Source organism: Peromyscus californicus, unplaced genomic scaffold (genome assembly GCF_007827085.1).
Source record: "Peromyscus californicus insignis strain IS unplaced genomic scaffold, ASM782708v3 Scaffold_14__1_contigs__length_90479793_seg_2, whole genome shotgun sequence".
Taxonomy (NCBI): domain Eukaryota; kingdom Metazoa; phylum Chordata; class Mammalia; order Rodentia; family Cricetidae; genus Peromyscus; species Peromyscus californicus.
The window spans coordinates 19,128,315-19,145,476 of record NW_026294436.1 but is presented as its reverse complement, the minus strand read 5'-3'; the positions used below and the strand labels follow the sequence as shown (position 1 = coordinate 19,145,476).

Below are 17,162 nucleotides of genomic sequence, written 5' to 3'. Positions count from 1 at the left end.
AGCGCACCCCTCTGCAGCCTTGTCAGTTCTGGGCTGGGCACGGAGCTGCCCAAGCTTGATGTCAGACGGCGGCCGGCGGCGGTGCTCCGGCGGCTCGCTCCCTGGTCCTTAAATGACAGCAAATGAGGTAGAGCCGGGAGGGTGGGGACGTCGGGGTGGGAGGGGGCAGAGGGAGCCATCTCCGGCCGAGCGTTGGCTGAGGAGCAGAGCCAGCCAGTGAGCGGAGCCTGCGAGAGGGAGGAGCGCATCCTGATGCAGAGATGCTGCAGTGGCTCGGGGCGCGCACACACTTACGCATCCTCGCCCGCTGCCGCTGCCGCCGCGCCAGGACAGCCAGTGGCTAAGGCCGGCGGCCGGCGGGGCCAAGCAGCTGCGAGGCTGGCGGCAGGGTCTGCTCACAGGGTAGCCGCAGCGTTGCCCCAGCCAACACCCTTCCCGCACTCCAGGTAGGTGCCTCTCGTTTTTTGTCTGTTCCAGTCCAGGGGCTTCCCCGGGTGCTGTTCAGGAGGGGCTCAGCGCTCGGCCCTTATAAACATCTTCCCTGAAACTTGGAAGGGGACAAGGACACGCAGCAGACTGGGTCCCGGTTGACCTTTCACCCCAGCCCCACAGTGGCCACCCCCTCAGGCTCAGGATCTCCCCCGTCCTGTCTAGGTGGGTGGCATTCTGCAAGGCCTGGTTCACCGGTCCAGGAAGCTGGCCCCCAGGAGGGTCCAGAAATCTGAGCAGGAAGTGGCAACTGACTGCCAAGGGGGCAGGGGCTCCTGGGCCTGCCTTGGACCCGAGCCAGTGCCAAGCAGCTCTGTGAAGCCAGGCCCTACCCTGTCCCTGGAAGTCCCTAGATGGACCTGAACCTGAGATCCCAAATTTGAGGTCATATGGGGGCCTGCTTCTGCCGGATGGCCTCTTTTCAAAGTCTTGGTTCTAATGGACTAGGGAGGCTGTGGAAGAGAGGAGAGCCCAACACAAGTCTGGACAAAGACTGTCCAGGAGCTGGGACTTGGGAGAGAAACTGAGGCAAGTCGTATCCCAAGGGTGAGGCTGGAATCTCACCTGCAGTTCCTTTCCCCCTCCTCCCCCGTCAACCCTCTCCTCAGATCCCTCCCCCTCAGCCTCACTGGTGGGAGGGAGGGATTTGCTCAAAGTTTGGCTTTCCAGGGGATTCTAGAGAGAGGGGGCAACCCCTCTGCCTAGCCCCGTGTCTTATGTAATGGGCTGCAGGAAAGAAGCCGTACCAGTTGGGGAGTGTCTGGAACCACCTCTTAGACTGGCTGGAGCACGGGGGGCCCAGGGGCTAAGATGAGGCTGCGCCTGTGAGAGAGTGCCTTGGGCTGCACAGGCAGCCTGGACCCTGAAGCCCTACGCACCCCATCCCTACCCCAAGGAGGCAGGGGAGCTGAGCTTTCCTCCCATCTTCAGGGTGAAGCTGCCGAAGTTGTTAGTACATGTGTAATTAGTGTGACCAGCACTGAGTGACTGTGCATGCACATGACCCCAGCCCTGGACAAGGGTGGGTTTGAACACCATTCCCTTCTGCCAAGGATGCGCGGAAGAAGGTACTGTCCACATAGCCTGGTCCTGAGCTCATCCAGTGAGCTATTTCAGGCATTCTCTCAAGCCTCTATTCAGATGACCCATCATCCGCTTTAGCCTCTGAGGTGATCTACCACCTCTCCTAGGTCCTGTTCAAAGGGACCAGACGCATCACTAAATAACCAGGACAGTAAAGAGTAGACCACCTGTGGGAGGGGCAAGCGTGGCTGAGGCTCCAGGGGTGGGGCAGAGAAACGGTCTGCAGGTCAAAACAGGTGTCATATTTCCGGGCTGCCTCAGAGTCAGAAGCATTCGGCTCCTCCCAGGGGCGCCACCAGCTAACTCTGGAGAGCCAGGCTCAGGCAGAACCACTCAGTGCTTCTGCCACAAGGTCAAAGTCCTTCCTACTGTCCCGTGGGAGATCTTGGCCAATTTAGAGGCAGGCAGGAGATGAGGCAGATAGGAGACTCCTAAGCTGATGGCATCAAAGACACTCAAGGTCCGCTTGCCTTCTTCAGAAGCCGCTGCCCTTGTCCTGATGAAGTGAGGGGTTTGGGAAGAGAGGCGCGCTGCCTAGGGAGGCGGGACCACAGAAGGGATTACTCTCTTTCCTTAGTCTCCAGCAGGCCAAGCCATTCCCTGTATCTCCTGTCCCAGAGCATGTACTCCTCAGGTCCACAGGCCCTCAGTCTACCTCCAGACTCCATCCCTAGTGACCCTCCACTGGGCACCTCCACTTGCTGCCACTGTTTAAGTGGAGGGACAGGTGCATTGACTCTGAGTACTTGTGACCCGCTAGACAGTTGTATGTCCTGCCTTGGACCGACCCCAGCTCTCTCCTAAGGAGTGTATACACGGCAGGATGCATCTGAGCCAGCCTCTATACTGATACTATCAGCCTTGCATTTGGGAGGGCCTGAAGACTGCAAAATCCCTCTGCCAGAGGGCTTTTCCAGCCAAATGATGGTGGGGAAGCATATTTCAAAGCCGATCTGCAAGCAGGGATATGGGAGGTATTTGTATTTTTAGAGAGACTCTTAGGAGTGGAACCAGAGCATCAGGGAAGAAGTGGTTTATTAGCACACAGGGAAGAACCAGAGCAAAGAACATGCCATTGAAGAATGAGGAGCTTCGATCAGACAATAGATACTTCTGAGAAGGAAATAGAGGCATAGGGTAACCCCCAGTCACATGTCTGTTAAGATGGCTGCAGAGCTGGGGTCAGTTCAAGGCTTGAGACAGTCATGCCCAGAGGCAGAAGTTAGGCTGAGTGACAGGTACATTTCTTCCAGCCTCAGGCCATCCTCTTTCAAATGGCAAACGATGACATCCTTTTCATCTGCCTATATGCTGGCATTTCTGGTTCTTCAGGGGGACTACTGGTCCTCATCTAGACCAAAATCCCCAGAGCCATTGGTAACTTGGAGCATTCACAGGATGGATTTCACTCTCCTGGAAGAAAGTTCCTTTTTGTGGTTTAACAAGTCCTTGTACAAACTGAGTCCATGTTTCTTTGTCTACTAAATGAGGTGCAACCAAAAGCAAAGGGATGCAATGTCTTCACCCCAAACCTGAGCATCATCCATCCTAGGACACACTAGAATAAACCTCAATGTTCATCTCAACCATATGGTCCAAGGGGTTCTGAACTGCAGAAGTCAAGCCCTGCCCTGCTTACAGGCACCCATCCTGATTTGAAACCATAGGGTCTCTCCTCCAGAGGAAGCCTATACCATCTCAACCTCTGTTAATCCCCAGGACTTTGAGGTTCCCCATATGCACAGGTTTTTGTTCTCTACCAGCTTGCAGAAAACTGTCTTGAGAGCTGGGGGATGGGATGGGAATTAGGAGTCTCCTCTCAGTAAAGGGAGTAGGCATGCAAAAATTGCCCTGCTAACGCATGAGGTTCTCTTCTTCCAAATTTGGTCCTTTGGAAACCACTTGAAACAATTGTTCATGCTCCTCCAGTTTCACAAAGGATCCTTCCAAGGACTGCGGGTAAAGAGCAGCAGAAGGAGGCTTGTCTTGCATATGGGAGGATCTGGGTTTGATGCCCAGCACTGTAAAAAAAAAAAAAAAAAAAAAAAAAAAAAAAAAAAAAAAAAAATGGAGTGTGAGATCCTTCTTCCAAGGCCCTTGCTTGCTGCCTCACAGAACACACAGAGAAGGGCTAGCAGAGTGGGATGACTGAAGGTCTGGGATGACTGGACCCTAGTCCCACACTCTCTTCCAGGAAGACCTAAGTCACCCCAACCCCATCCCTATCCCTCTGGCCTCTTAACTCTGAAGGGTAGACTCAGAGTTAAGAGTCTGTAGATTCCAGGCTGCAGACCAAGGGCCAGACTCCCTCACTTGGTATTGAAGGTTCATCCAGCCCTCTGAGTCTGGGAATCCCAGTATCCCCATGGGACTTATCTGCATTGACTCCTCAGGAACCAGCTGCAAACACAAAAACAGAGCCATCCATGCCTGCTGGGGAAGGAGAGCTGAGGACTTCCACTCCCTCTCACTTGGAGCTGAAGGTCCCTGTCCCATCCGCTCCTCCCCAAGCACCTCTACTTCAGGCCCTTCCCCTGCCCAGTGGCACCCGGCCTGGCACACTGAGCAGCCCAGCAGCCTCCACACCTCTGCCTGGAGCCCCATCTTCCCAGCAGGCTGTGGTGACTGAGACCCTCCTGGAGTTGGGCACATGAGAAAAAAAAATCATTGAGAGCACTATGGACCCACCCAGACCATGTTCCCTGAACATGTGGTGTTGGGTACAAGAATGCCAGTAGGCTATCTTTGTGTCGTCATCCGGAGTGATTGCTCAGGTTTGCTCATTACATCACACCCGCGGAATGTGAGGGAAAGGTTCTGTCGAGAGATGACAGGCACCTTTGCCATTAGCACAAGACTGTGTCAGCAAGCCTGACTCACACAAGTGCAGTGTATGTGGATATCCTGGGGGACAAGGAGAGCTTGGTTATAAGATCCCATCTTTCCTGAGCATTGGCAGTGGCCCAGGTATGGCTCTCACTTCACCATCATCCCTTGAGGTGACCCTTCTTGTCCCCATTTTACAGAACAGAAACTGAAGTGCAAGAGATTGGTACTGAAGGCAGGAACTCAGTTTATACTAGCTGGGGATGCTAGGGCTCCTTGACTCAATAACCTGCCCTATAACTCCGGAGACACGCTAGGTTGACCCTAGATCTCTGTCTTCTATTGTGCTCCAGACCCTTCCTTCCCACCAAACTGTATGCACTACCACCACACCCTTTAATTCTCTGATCTCCTTGACTGGGAAGGAAAGAGTTGGGGCCAGAGCTGGGCATCCCAGGAGGCAGCACCAGGCTATGTATTTTTTTTTTTTTGACTTAGCCAAGAAACCCTGTCGTTGGCTGGAGTCTAGTTGATAGTCTGCTGTCCCCAAGCAGTCCTTCCCCCACCCTTGGTTTCCTGGACTGGAAACTTCTAGTGTCTCTGAACCTCTCAATGGCCTATTCCCCCACGTACCTCACAGAACCAGCCCCTTGATGGTGACAGCCTGTGCCCGACTGTGACAGCCTGTGCCTGTACCCCTGCACCAGGGCAGCTGGCCTGGGCAAGGCTTGGCTGGCTCAGAGCTGGCAGGGTCAATCTGGGCCTGGCATAACTCCACTCCAGCCTCACCCTGACAAAAAGGTCCTCTCCATCCTGGGCCTTCTAGAACATGTCATCGGGCAGACGGGGTGGGGAGACGACTGATCTCTCAACTTGGAAGCACGTCTCGTGGCTGCTCTCAGCTGGCCGGGGAGTGCCGTAAAGGGGGCGTCTCAGTTCCTGCCTCCCGTGTGCTCAGAACAATGCCTGGCACGTGGTCACTGAACACTGCAATGGGGTTGGATGTGGTAGCACATTCCTGTGATCCCAACTGGGCCAAGAGGCTTGTGGGTTCAAGGCATAGAGAAGACCTTGCCTCCCACCACCATGACACATGTGCACATACACACACACACACAAACACACACACACACAGACACAGACACACACGCACACATATGCACATGCACACGCACACGCGCGCGCGCACACATGCATGCATGCATGCATGCATGATAATGGAAATGAATGCAAAGCATGGTGGATGCTAGCTGCCTCATCTTCAGGGAGGCAGTAAGCTCCAACCTTTACTCCAAACTTGTATGTGAGCTCTTACTTGTTTATTCAGAGCAATGGGGCTCAATATATATCTGATCACACCAACTGATGTCCAGTGCTTCCCAGGGGGAAACCCCACATCCTCCTTAGCCCACACACACCTCCTCTAAGGTCTTGGTCCCTAGAGGGCACCCAGACTGATGGCAAATGAAAAGTCTGAGTTAAACTAACATTTCCAGTGTGCAGTAGGATTGGATTATCCATAATCTACAGTCTTCACCAGAAAGACAACACAGAATCTTGACCACTACATGGCGGAAGTGACCACTGTGACTTCATCTCTGTCTTGCTCTGGTGTGTTCAGATAAGCACCTCCCAGACTGGCCCCCTTGTGCCTGAGCTGAGCTCTAGCCCAGATGGCTGACAAAGGTCAGGAGTAAATGATGAGCAGCTTCTCCGTGCCAGGCGTGAGTTCGTGATTCTCCAGTCACAGGGATGATTTTCAAGTCCCTCAGCAAGAGAGCATCCTGGGAAAGTCAAGGGCAGGAAGTGGATACCAGAGGAGATGGAGGCAGGAGAAGGGGGTATCTAGAGCCCATCCTCTCCCTTTCTCCCCACAGTAGACTGATAGATGTCCAAATGGCACTGGGGTTTCACAGCTACTTGGTAACCAGCACAGGTGATACCTCATGTAGCCACAGAACCACTCTGTAAGGCCCACATAACCCCCATTTTGCTGATGGGAAAACTGAGGCTCCAACAGGGGAATAACTTGTCTAAGCCCATAGAGCTGTAAAGAGATGAGGTCAGGGAGCTAGAGAGAGGACTCAGTGGTTAAGAATATGTACTGCTCTCAAGGGCTTGAGCTAGGTTCCCAGCATCCAGCTCCAGGGAGTTTGACATCCTCTTCCAGCATCTGTGGGCACCTACACTCACATGCACATACCCACACAAGTACACATAATTTAAAATATAATCTATCTTTACAGGGGAAAAAAAAAAGGATGAGGTCTTTTTTAAACTGATAAACTCCGGTCTATCAGTTTCCCAATCATCGGATGGGTGGGTGGGCTCCAAACTGAGGCAGCATCCCCCTGTTTTGAGGATAATAACTCACATTTGTGTGGCACCCAGAGGAGTACTTTGAGATTCCCTGTGACCCTGCTGGAGGGTCTGGAGACCTCTGTGTGTGTGTGTGTGTGTGTGTGTGTGTGTGTGTGTGTGTGTGTGTGTGTGTGTGTACCTGTATGTGTGAGTATGGGCATATGGACCACATGCCCTGGGCTGCCACACAAAGCACCGAAGACCTCCCAGCCTGGTCAGGTGTATACTGGGCTCCACTGTGAGTGCCTGTGTGTCCTGTGTCCACTGGCTCCCGGAGGCATACAGTCAGAGTGGTTCTCGATTAGTTGAGTGTGACACATATTATGTGCCAGACAATTTTCTGGGCACAGTGGTCTAAAGATGGACAGGGGACAAGCCTCTCCTCTTGGGTGACTGACAGTCTTCCATTGGAGACAGTCCCACAGGCAGAAGCTGTGGATGACCAAGGGCTGAATTCTGTGTTCAGAAGACTGGTACATCTTGGGTGCCTCCAGGTGGGTGAGGTGTGAACAATGCCCTGCAGCATGAGGACACCTTCCCTAGGGAGAAATGAATTTGGCCACTGGGGGAGACACTGTGGATGGTGGGGGGATCTAGAGATGCCCACTGTCTGCACTCTAGTACAGAACTAAGAGTAGCAAGAATGGGGTGGCCAAACGGGGCTTGACAACTACTGGACACACTTCCTGACAAGAAGCAGAGACTATGAGGCTGGGTCACATTGAGGGGAGTGCTTTTCCTCTTGACCCCCCACCTCTGCTTCTTGAGACTGCTGGACATCCCTGCCACACACCCTGGCAAGCCCAGGGCCCTCCTCATCTTGACTTTGGGTGGCCGGAAGCAGGAAAGGTGGTAAGAGCCCAGGTGGAGGAGGGCTGGGGACTTCTATGAGTGAAGGGGTTGTGAAGTGAGGCACATCCTGAGCCTACATTCATCTGCACGGTCTTCCTTCTGAGCCCACGGGCAGCGGGCCTGACGGCTCTCTCAGGAAGCATCAGAGAGCCTGAGCTGAAGGACCTGGAAGAGAGCAATTTCACAGAGGACACAGATGCAGACAGCAGGGCTCCACCGCCAGCTAGTGGGGAAAGCCTTGCCCCGGGCCTTCCGCAGGCAGGAGGGAGGGCAGGCTGGCAGAATCTGTAGCCAGGTGCCCTGGCCCTGCGGCAGCTCCGAGAGAGAGGAATGGGCTGTGATGACCAGGCTAACCCTAACACCTAGAAGGGAGCTCCTGGGAGTCCCTGTCCCCCAGAAGTCAGGAATTCTTCCTGGGGAGGAGTAGAGAGGTGACCTTGTTCCTGTCCTTGCCTCTCCAATGAGGTCTTCGTCTCCTCAGCTGTTGTTCTGCTGAGACATGCCAAGGCTGATTGTACCAAGTCTCTGCTATCCCAGTGTAAGACAGAGGCTGAGCCATTAACCCATGTGGTGGGAGTGTGGCTGATGGACCAAGGTCATGACCCCATGCAAAGCACCTAGATGTTGCACCTGGACACCCCAGCCTGGGGCAGAGCTAAGTCATGAAGCTTCCCTTACTTTGAGAAAATCAGTCCTGGTTCAGAGACTGTGCAGCTCCAGAGGGGCTTAGGGGCCCCCACCCAGGCTGCTGTGGGAGAAGACCAGGGAGGGAGAGAGTGGCCCTGATCCCCAGGCACCAGAGGAAGATGCCTTTGGCTCCCCACCCAGACACATGCCACACTCTCTCAGGGCTCCTCCTGATACAGATGGATCACGATTGCAGGCAAGCAGGCAGGTGGGTTCCTGCCTCCCAGTTAGCTTTGCTTCCACTTCCTGATCAGCACCTGCTGGATGGAGGGCGGGGCATTGAGCAGAACCAGACTCCCCGGAGAGGTGGGGGGTGGGGGCAATAGGAGGCACTCAGCCCTGGAAGAGCTCCTTCATAATAGCCAAGCCCCTCCTCTGGGACCCGAGGGAGATGAGCACTTGTGCTCCACAGCACAGACAGGAAACCAAGTCACTAACCAGATGTGCTTGCAGCTGGGAAGGGCGCCGTGGCTCAGAGCCCTCATCCTCTGTCTCCTTAGGTGTCTCGAAGTCTCCAGTTGATTCTCCTGGAGGTGGACTGTGGTTCCTGTCCTCTGAACTCTGCCTCTGCCTGAAACACCCACCATGGGGACACCCGGCAGGAAAAAACCACGCTTGCTGCTGCTGGTGATGGCCACAGTGGCCCTGGTCCCCTCTCCAGGTAAGAGTGCCTGATTATATGGTTAAGTCATTGCTACCACTTAGGTGGCAATTCCTCTGCATGGCTGAGGCCATTTCCTTGCTAAATCCTTCCCATTTGTGCATCTTACCTTACCTCTGAAGTTGGGAGGAAAGGTAATGGATCTTTATTATGCTGAAGATGAAGAAAAAAATGATCCAGAGGAGCTGAGTAGCTTCCCCTGGGTCAGACATCACCAAGTGGCACAGCCAGATCTCCATGCTAACCACTGGAGCTGTGACCTCCAGAACCACACTGCCCAGTGTGGTAGGCATCACCAAGTGTGACCCCTGGACTAACATGCGATTCAGATGAAAAAACGATGCCCTCAGCTGTACTTACCACATGTCAAATGCTCACTAGCCACCTTGGACACCCCAGGCCATGGGACACCTCCATCATATCCAGAAATTTTTCCTGAAGAATGCTCCAGGGTCCTGGACCCAAGGGGATAACAGGTACTCCAAACAATGCTGAAGGGCTTTCTTGAGGCAACCTGGGTGCGAGGGGCGGAAAGGGACCAGAGGAGGCAGAGCAGGGTTGCCGACAGAGGGTCCTATCTCTGTGGCACTCTCTCTAGGCTCAGATCAGATGGGAGGCAGCTGGCAGAAAGCAGAGAAGGGAGAGAGGAGAGCTGGAGTTCCTGTCCTGGAGCTGGGTATCTCCAGGGCTTGTGCTGAGAGGCCAGCTGGCTACTGTTTGGCTGGGCCTGAACCCCAAACTTAAATCAACAGGGGTTTCTTTTTTCCCAAAGAGCTACGGGGGAGAATGGGCACTCATCCTGCAGTCCTGGAGTTTAGACCCTCCCTTTCACTCACAAGATACAGCCATGCTCTTTAGATCTTCGTCTCGGCTGGCATGCTCAGAAGCTCTCACCGGGTCTCACCTTGCTGCTGTGATCCACCCTGCACCCAGCTTGATGGGGGTGCTGAGAAGTCGGGCTAACTCCAAGACCCTGGGCCTAGCTATCTACCCTCAGGGTCCTCCAGACTGGGGGAACTGCCAGGGTGGGAAGCTCTCACTTTACCGAGCAAGAGATTCCCACTGAGAGAGGCCGGAGGAGAAGACCCTCCGTACCCCCTCCCTTAGGGACAACTTCTTTTGGAAGCAAGAGGTGTGCACATTGCTCAGGGTACCCTGATCTAAATGGGTCAGAAGGCAATTGCCAAAGAGCCAGGACCTGGGCTGCCACCTCCCACATGTGGCCTGATTGTAGACTCCTTACTGAGACCTGGGAAGTGCTTCTCTGCTCTTGGCTTGCTTACCTGATCCTAGAGTAGAGCTCTGGACCACTCACAACCCAGGGCGAGGAGAGGCGCTGCATCTTCCTTCACATAGCATCTCTCTGGCTCCTTCCTTCTACTGCAACAGTTCTTACGTCTTTTCTGGGGAAAACAGTAACTGGGGACAAAGAATAAGCGCATGTGGGACAGGGGCAGCCTTGGCCCAGGAGTCTGTGTACATGTGTGGGACAGCATATACAGGTAAGTCTGTAGCTGTGGAGGAAGTGTGGGCCATGTGAGGTCGTCTGTGGACCAGATGCTGTGGGTGTGGGTGTGAGTGAGGCACAGCCTGTACCTTGATGCCCTCAACTCCAGCCCCTTTCAGAAGCATTTTTTATACTCTAGATTTCTGGGTTTCATTCCCAGAACTTCTGATTTCAGGCCTCTGGGGGTGGAACCAGGGCCTCGGATGGTTCCAAAACCTGAAGTCAGAAATCGTGGCCGCTGTGATTAAAAATGCTGGCTGCACGATGAGGCTGGCGAGGGCAGATCTCCTCCTTTGCTTTGAGGTGGGGCAAGTTATTAAACCTTCCTAGGTCTCAGTCCTTGTGGGTGAGAATCACCTCCCTTCTTAAGAGTGCTATGAGAAAGAACTTGGAGTATGGTATCAGGAAACAGTAAGCAATTGGATCAACAGCACTATTCTTATTATAACTTAATTATTACCAGTGAGTAGAGTTACTTATGAATACATAACATACATATAAAATGAGCAAGCAGGGCTATTGGCTATTCCTGCCTGGGATAGAAGAGCGTATAGATGTGTATCTGGCCATTTGATTGGCTTAGAGAGACATCTGTATGTGAGCATATGTGTGATGTGAGAACCTCGTTAGAACATGTACAGGTGAGACACAAAGGTGTGTACAGGTGAATAATGGGGTGAGTGTGAAGGTGTGCCCATGGCTGAGTGTAGAGGGCAAAGCTTTTTCAAGAAGAAAGACAATCTTAAAGTACCAGTGTGCCCAGGGCCCGCTCTGCCGCCCCCACCACCCAGACTGAGTTCCTGGAAGCCGCTATTGTCTAAGGTGGTTCCCAGCAGCCCGCCACCGCCGCCGCCGCCGCCGCCGCCGCCGCCGCCGCCGCCACCTCCGCATCCCTCCTTCTCCTCCCTTCTGCCCTCCCCCTCCCCTCTCTCCAGGGGGTCCCAGCTGGGACAGGGTCCCTACCCCCCACCATCATCATTAACTCTGGATTAAGCTGGGCTTTCCGGGGGGATGATGCAATTGCTGTCAGCCGGCACCTCTGAGGCCCCAGGCAGCGGCAAGGGACAGTGACAAGTATTTGGGAGCCGGGGTGGGGGTGGGGGGAGGCAACAGGAACGGGACTCAAGGGAAGTCTTCAGCAGACCATTCTGGAAGTCTTGCCTCCTACCTCATCCCTCATTCAGAGGGCTGCTTAACAGATGCCCCTACTCCCAAGAGGCCAGAGCTGGGCCTCAGCTGCAGCAGAGGGGCCACGCTTGGAGTAGGGCTGGCAGCTGGATGTGCCCAGAAAGAAGGCACTAATTGGTTAATGGAGTTCCCTCTTCCCATCCCCCCACACCCGACAAGGAAGGTCTGAAATCCGCTGCGTGAGAGATAGGAGCCAATTAGGGGGCCTGGCTCCCACCTGATCCCACAGTGGCCGGGCCGCCCCCCTGCTGTGCTGATGCAGGTGTGAAGGACTGTCTACTGTCCAGCCCGGCTGCCTGCTGACCCTGTTCGGGGGAGACGGGACAATGGTGTATGCAGAGCAAGGCGGTGGCCGAGACAGGGCAGGGAAAGGCCAAGGTGAAGCCCATTCACCAAGCAGCACCACCGGCCTGGTTGGCCATGTGGCCACTGGGCCTTTTTTTTTTTTTTTTTTCCTGAGATGTGACACAGTTTTCCAAATGTCACCAGTTGACCTGCCACCACACACCCAACATCCGGCCTTCTGTCTCCCTCCACCCCCTGTCCCCAGTTGGGTCTAACAGCTGGTTGGTGAGCTTGCCCTCTGTACCAGGCCCTCCCTGCTTTCTCCTGGGTAGATCCTGTCATGCACCTGGGAAGTGAATGCCTGCTCTTTTCACAGGAGGACACCAGATCAACCCATGGGGGAGGGGGCTGTAACTTGCCCAAGGCGGCCCAGCCCAGCCCCCAAAATGAGCACTTTTCACTGAACTACACTGCCCTAGAAGAGCGCTGGACTCCAGGAACTCATACCCTTTTCTGCATTTCCCGCTGGTGACGTCTCACGTGCCACACCTGTGTGAGGGCCCCTGAGAGTCTCACAGAATCTTGTCCCTGAAGCACCCTGTGGCATGCCACCCTGCCCTGTCTGCTCTCTGTTTCCTTCCCTGTACGGCAAGGTCCTTCAAGGGAAGGGACTGTGTGTCCGATTCATTTTCACAGCCCAGTGCCAGGTATACAGCAGATGCTTAATATGTGACTGTAGGTAGGTTACTGACCATGCAAACATGGACTGATGGGACTTGCACAGGCTATTTACATGAATTAAAATTAAATTTAAATTTTGGTTGCTAAGCCACATTCCAAATCCTCAATTGCCACATGTGGGCCACCTACTGGACAGTGCAGAAAATGAGGCGTCTCCATTAAGTTCTGCCGCACAGCATGCCCTTAACATTGGACTTCGACTGTCTCGGACCCTGAGCCTCTCGTGGTACCCCCTGTTTGCAGGATGGAGTTTTGTCCAGGGAACCCCAGCCACCTTTGGACCTGTCTTTGAAGACCAGCCTGTAGGCCTGCTATTCCCAGAGGAATCCACAGAGGATCAGGTGACACTGGCTTGCCGTGCCCGAGCTAGCCCTCCAGCCACCTACAGGTGAGGTCCCCGCCATAGGTGCCCGGAGGCCCTGGGCAACCATACAGGTTCTCCTCATATCAGCCCTACCCATTCAGGCCTGAGGGCCCCTCTCCACCGTCACTCATTCCTGCTGCAGGTGGAAGATGAACGGCACGGATATGAACCTGGAACCCAGTTCCCGTCACCAACTGATGGGGGGCAACCTGGTCATCATGAGCCCCACCAAGGCACAGGATGCTGGTGTCTACCAGTGCCTAGCCTCAAACCCAGTGGGCACTGTCGTCAGCAAGGAGGCTGTCCTCCGCTTCGGCTGTGAGATCCATGGGAGCCAAGATGTTGGGTGTGGGTAGATGGGGCCAGGAAAAGGTGCCCAGGAAGGACAGGTGGCAGCCTCAGGCTTTCCTGCCCACAAATGGCATGCTAGAAACTGCTTCTTCCCCATGGAGGAGGAGCTGGGGAGCCCCAGGCTTGAAGACAGTGCCTGAGCTCTGCTCTCCATCTCCAGTCCTGCAGGAATTCTCCAAGGAAGAGAGAGACCCTGTGAAAACCCACGAGGGCTGGGGGGTGATGCTGCCCTGTAACCCACCTGCCCACTACCCAGGTAAGTGGGGATCCTGGGCCATGGTAAGACTGGGAGGTAAGTGTACCAGAAAGGACTTGTGGATGCTCAGGAGAGGAAAGACAGGACAGGAGGCGACTTCAAATGGCTCTGCTGTTTCCTAGCTAGACCTGAGAGTGTGTCCCCAGTACCTAGCATCCTCAGAACAAAGCTGAAGCCATATCTTCCCTCTACATGCCCCACCCCCACCCGTTTAGAGCTGCAAGCTCTCCAGAGAAGGCAGAGCATGCAGCCTGTCAGGGTCCCGCCCAGATTGCCCGTGAGACCAGCCACGCCCTAGTTTCCTCAAACTTCCTTCCTTTCTAGGTTTGTCCTACCGCTGGCTCCTCAATGAGTTCCCCAACTTCATCCCAACGGATGGGCGTCACTTCGTGTCCCAGACCACAGGAAACCTATACATCGCCCGGACCAATGCCTCCGACCTGGGCAATTACTCTTGTCTGGCCACCAGCCACATGGACTTCTCCACCAAGAGTGTCTTCAGCAAGTTCGCACAGCTCAACCTGGCTGCTGAAGGTCAGGATCGCGGGGCTGTGAAGAGGGGGCTGAAATAGGCTTTGGGAAAATGGACTACCCCCCAAACCCAAGAAGAGCAGCTCTGAGGGCATGGGGCCCTGCTGCCAGAGACCTAGGCACTGGTTGGGCAGCTGGTCTTCCTGGAGCGCCTTGCCCAGGCCCCCAGGAGGAAAGGGAATGTTTAAAGATTCAAAACATTTGTGTTTGGACGTTTGTGGACTTTGGAAGGCACAAGGCCCCTGAACACAAAGCACCTCCCTGGAGGCCTTTGTGTGTGATTTACATGTCTCTCTCCCCAGATCCCCGGCTCTTTGCTCCCAGCATCAAAGCCAGGTTCCCCCCAGAGACCTATGCACTGGTCGGGCAGCAGGTCACCCTGGAGTGCTTTGCCTTTGGGAAGTAAGTACCATAGGAGGGTCAAGAGTGTCCTGGGACTGGGCAGTGTCATTTCAAAGCCCCTCAGGAGCAGGAGGGACCCCAGGATGAGAGAGGGCAAAGTCTGTAGGCTAGCAGGGTGCTGGGCACCCAACAGGCATCACCCACCACCAAAGGAAACCAGTTCTGCCAGGAGGACATTATATATGAGGGCTTTGTAGGCATGAGCGAATCACATGGTCCTCCCAACAGTAAATGTAGTTTGAGGAGCACCCAGGCCTAGAGGCAGGAAGCACAGTGTGCAGACCCCATCCTGCTGGTTCAAAGCCCCGCTTCATCACTTGCTGGCTCGGAGACCTCTGGCAAACTACAGCATCTCAGTCTGGGCTCTCTGACTGGTGGGTGGTCATGGTAACAGTGCCCTTCCCTGTAAGACTGTTACAAAGATTAGATGAGTTAATGGATACCAGGCCCTGAGAATGATGCTTGGCATTTAACAAGTGCCGCATGAATGTTACATTAGGTCTTTAAAAACGACAACGGAAAGCCTTTCTTGCTCTCCCAGAAAAAAAAAAAAAAAAAAAGGTTCATTAGAGCAGGGCTCCTTAGCCACTGCTATATGGGAAGTTATTGGGCCTCCAGAAAAAAGATGTGTAAGGAGCATTTGGCAGGGTAATACATTGACCCCTCTAGAGTCAGTGGTTCCCTAGCCCATTTCAGTATACAGATTACTAATAACCAGAGTGCCTTGGGAAAGTGGGGTGATGTGAAAGGGGACCGGTAAAGACCCAGGTCACAGGCCCCTGTTGAGCACTGTGGGGAGAGGGCAAGCTGGCTTCAGAGTACAGACCACATGGGAAACCAGTGGCATTGGCTTCACCACTGTGGCTGAGGACGGGACGGGACGGGACTGGACGGGACGGGACGGGGGGGTGGGGGGGGCTGTGACAGGGAGCCCTCTTCTTGACTCTTCCCTGCATATGTTCCTAGTCTTGTCTGTGTCCTCTTTCCCTCTGCCCCTCCCCCAAAAAGAGTCCCCTTCACCCTGTCCAGCACTTCAGGAGGGCCCGCGAGTATAGACAGGCTCTGTGGACACGTGAGGAGCATGCCCAGCTCGGCTCACCCCCTCTGGCTCTTTCTCCCCCCCCACCCCCACCCCCACCCCCAGCCCCGTTCCCAGGATCAAGTGGCGCAAAGTGGATGGCTCTTTGTCCCCTCAGTGGGCCACCGCGGAACCCACCCTGCAGATCCCCAGCGTGAGCTTTGAAGATGAGGGCACCTACGAATGTGAGGCAGAGAATTCCAAGGGCCGTGACACCGTCCAGGGACGCATCATTGTGCAGGGTACAGAGCTGTGGGGAAAACCTCCCTTCTCCTTGAGGAAACAGCATGAAAATCAAAGAGACCGGGAAGGCCTCTGGCTCGAGCCTTCTGGCCCTTGCCGGGACTACTAAGCATAGTTGGAGAGGCCATCTCGGAACTCGGCGGAGGCATACAAAAAGCACGCAGGCCTTTCAAGAGATTTAGCTGCTAAAGCAGTCGCGGGCACAACCATAGAGTGCCAGCTTTCTTCTGCCCCCACTTCTTTGTCTCGCCGTCCCAGAACACCAACAGCGCCCTCTGCCGTCACTTACCAATACTGCACCCTTATAATTCCCTATTTAACGAGCCTAAGGCTCCTCCCAGCCAGTCCAGGTTTTTTTCTCTCTTACTTCCCCACAGCTCAGCCTGAGTGGCTCAAGGTGATCTCAGACACAGAAGCCGACATTGGCTCTAACCTGCGCTGGGCCTGTGCTGCGGCAGGCAAGCCTCGGCCCATGGTGCGCTGGCTGAGAAACGGGGAGCCTCTGGCCTCCCAGGTAGGAAACTCCCGGGCTCCCTCCCACATGAGCATCCTCTGTTGCTGGCCTGGCCCTGTTACCTGGAGGTCTTTGGATGTTCTGTTGCTTCTTCCAATGCCAGAGTCACATGGGTCAGCTGTGCAGGATCTTAGAGATCTGGGAGCCTACCAAATAGGGATGTGATCCTAAGTCTGGCCTCCAGGAGGCCTAAGACACCAGGCAGCCCTGAACTCATGAACCCCCATCTTGATGTTGGCCTAGAGCCTCTGCGCGCGCGCGCGCGCACACACACACACACACACACACACACACACACACACACACACACACACACACACACCCCAGCCCCTTCTGTCCTCCAACAGTCCTGATCTCCCTGCCCTGCTTTGGCTCTTCTGCACAGAACCGGGTGGAGGTCTTGGCTGGGGACCTGCGATTCTCTAAGCTGAGCCTGGAGGACTCTGGCATGTACCAGTGTGTGGCAGAAAATAAGCATGGCACCATCTATGCCAGTGCTGAGCTGGCTGTGCAAGGTAAAGGACCCCGGGGCGGGGTGGGGGATGGGGGGGAGGAACAACCCTGGAACATGCAGGTTGTGGCTGGGTGGGTCAGAGCTTTCGCATCTCCAAACCCATGCTTGCATGCATACACCTGCACAGGAGCGCACGCGTGCGTGCGTGCATGCGTGCGTGCGTGCGCGCGTGCGTGTGATACACATACAAATATAGGCATTCATACAAATAAAACTTAAAGAAGAGTTG

At 54.7% G+C, this 17,162-nt stretch overlaps 1 protein-coding gene across 3 annotated transcripts in view; it reads left to right on the top strand.

Moving 5' to 3' along the window:
• The first annotated feature begins 225 nt into the window (after positions 1–225).
• Cntn2 (contactin 2) overlaps positions 226–17,162 on the top strand; it is a 29,580-nt gene continuing 12,643 nt past the window's right edge. Inside the window, exons 1-11 of one of the 3 annotated variants that reach the window (XM_052736904.1) lie at positions 226–446; positions 7,173–7,253; positions 8,799–8,959; positions 12,924–13,068; positions 13,187–13,362; positions 13,556–13,651; positions 13,976–14,185; positions 14,485–14,584; positions 15,729–15,904; positions 16,283–16,419; positions 16,805–16,934. In XM_052736904.1, coding sequence (XP_052592864.1) covers positions 8,884–8,959; positions 12,924–13,068; positions 13,187–13,362; positions 13,556–13,651; positions 13,976–14,185; positions 14,485–14,584; positions 15,729–15,904; positions 16,283–16,419; positions 16,805–16,934 — 1,246 coding nt within the window. In that variant the 5' untranslated portion in view covers positions 226–446; positions 7,173–7,253; positions 8,799–8,883. Of the gene's footprint in view, positions 447–936; positions 1,018–7,172; positions 7,254–8,798; positions 8,960–12,923; positions 13,069–13,186; positions 13,363–13,555; positions 13,652–13,975; positions 14,186–14,484; positions 14,585–15,728; positions 15,905–16,282; positions 16,420–16,804; positions 16,935–17,162 lie in introns of all 3 variants that reach the window. The other 2 variants (XM_052736906.1, XM_052736903.1) reach the window with 2 other exon arrangements.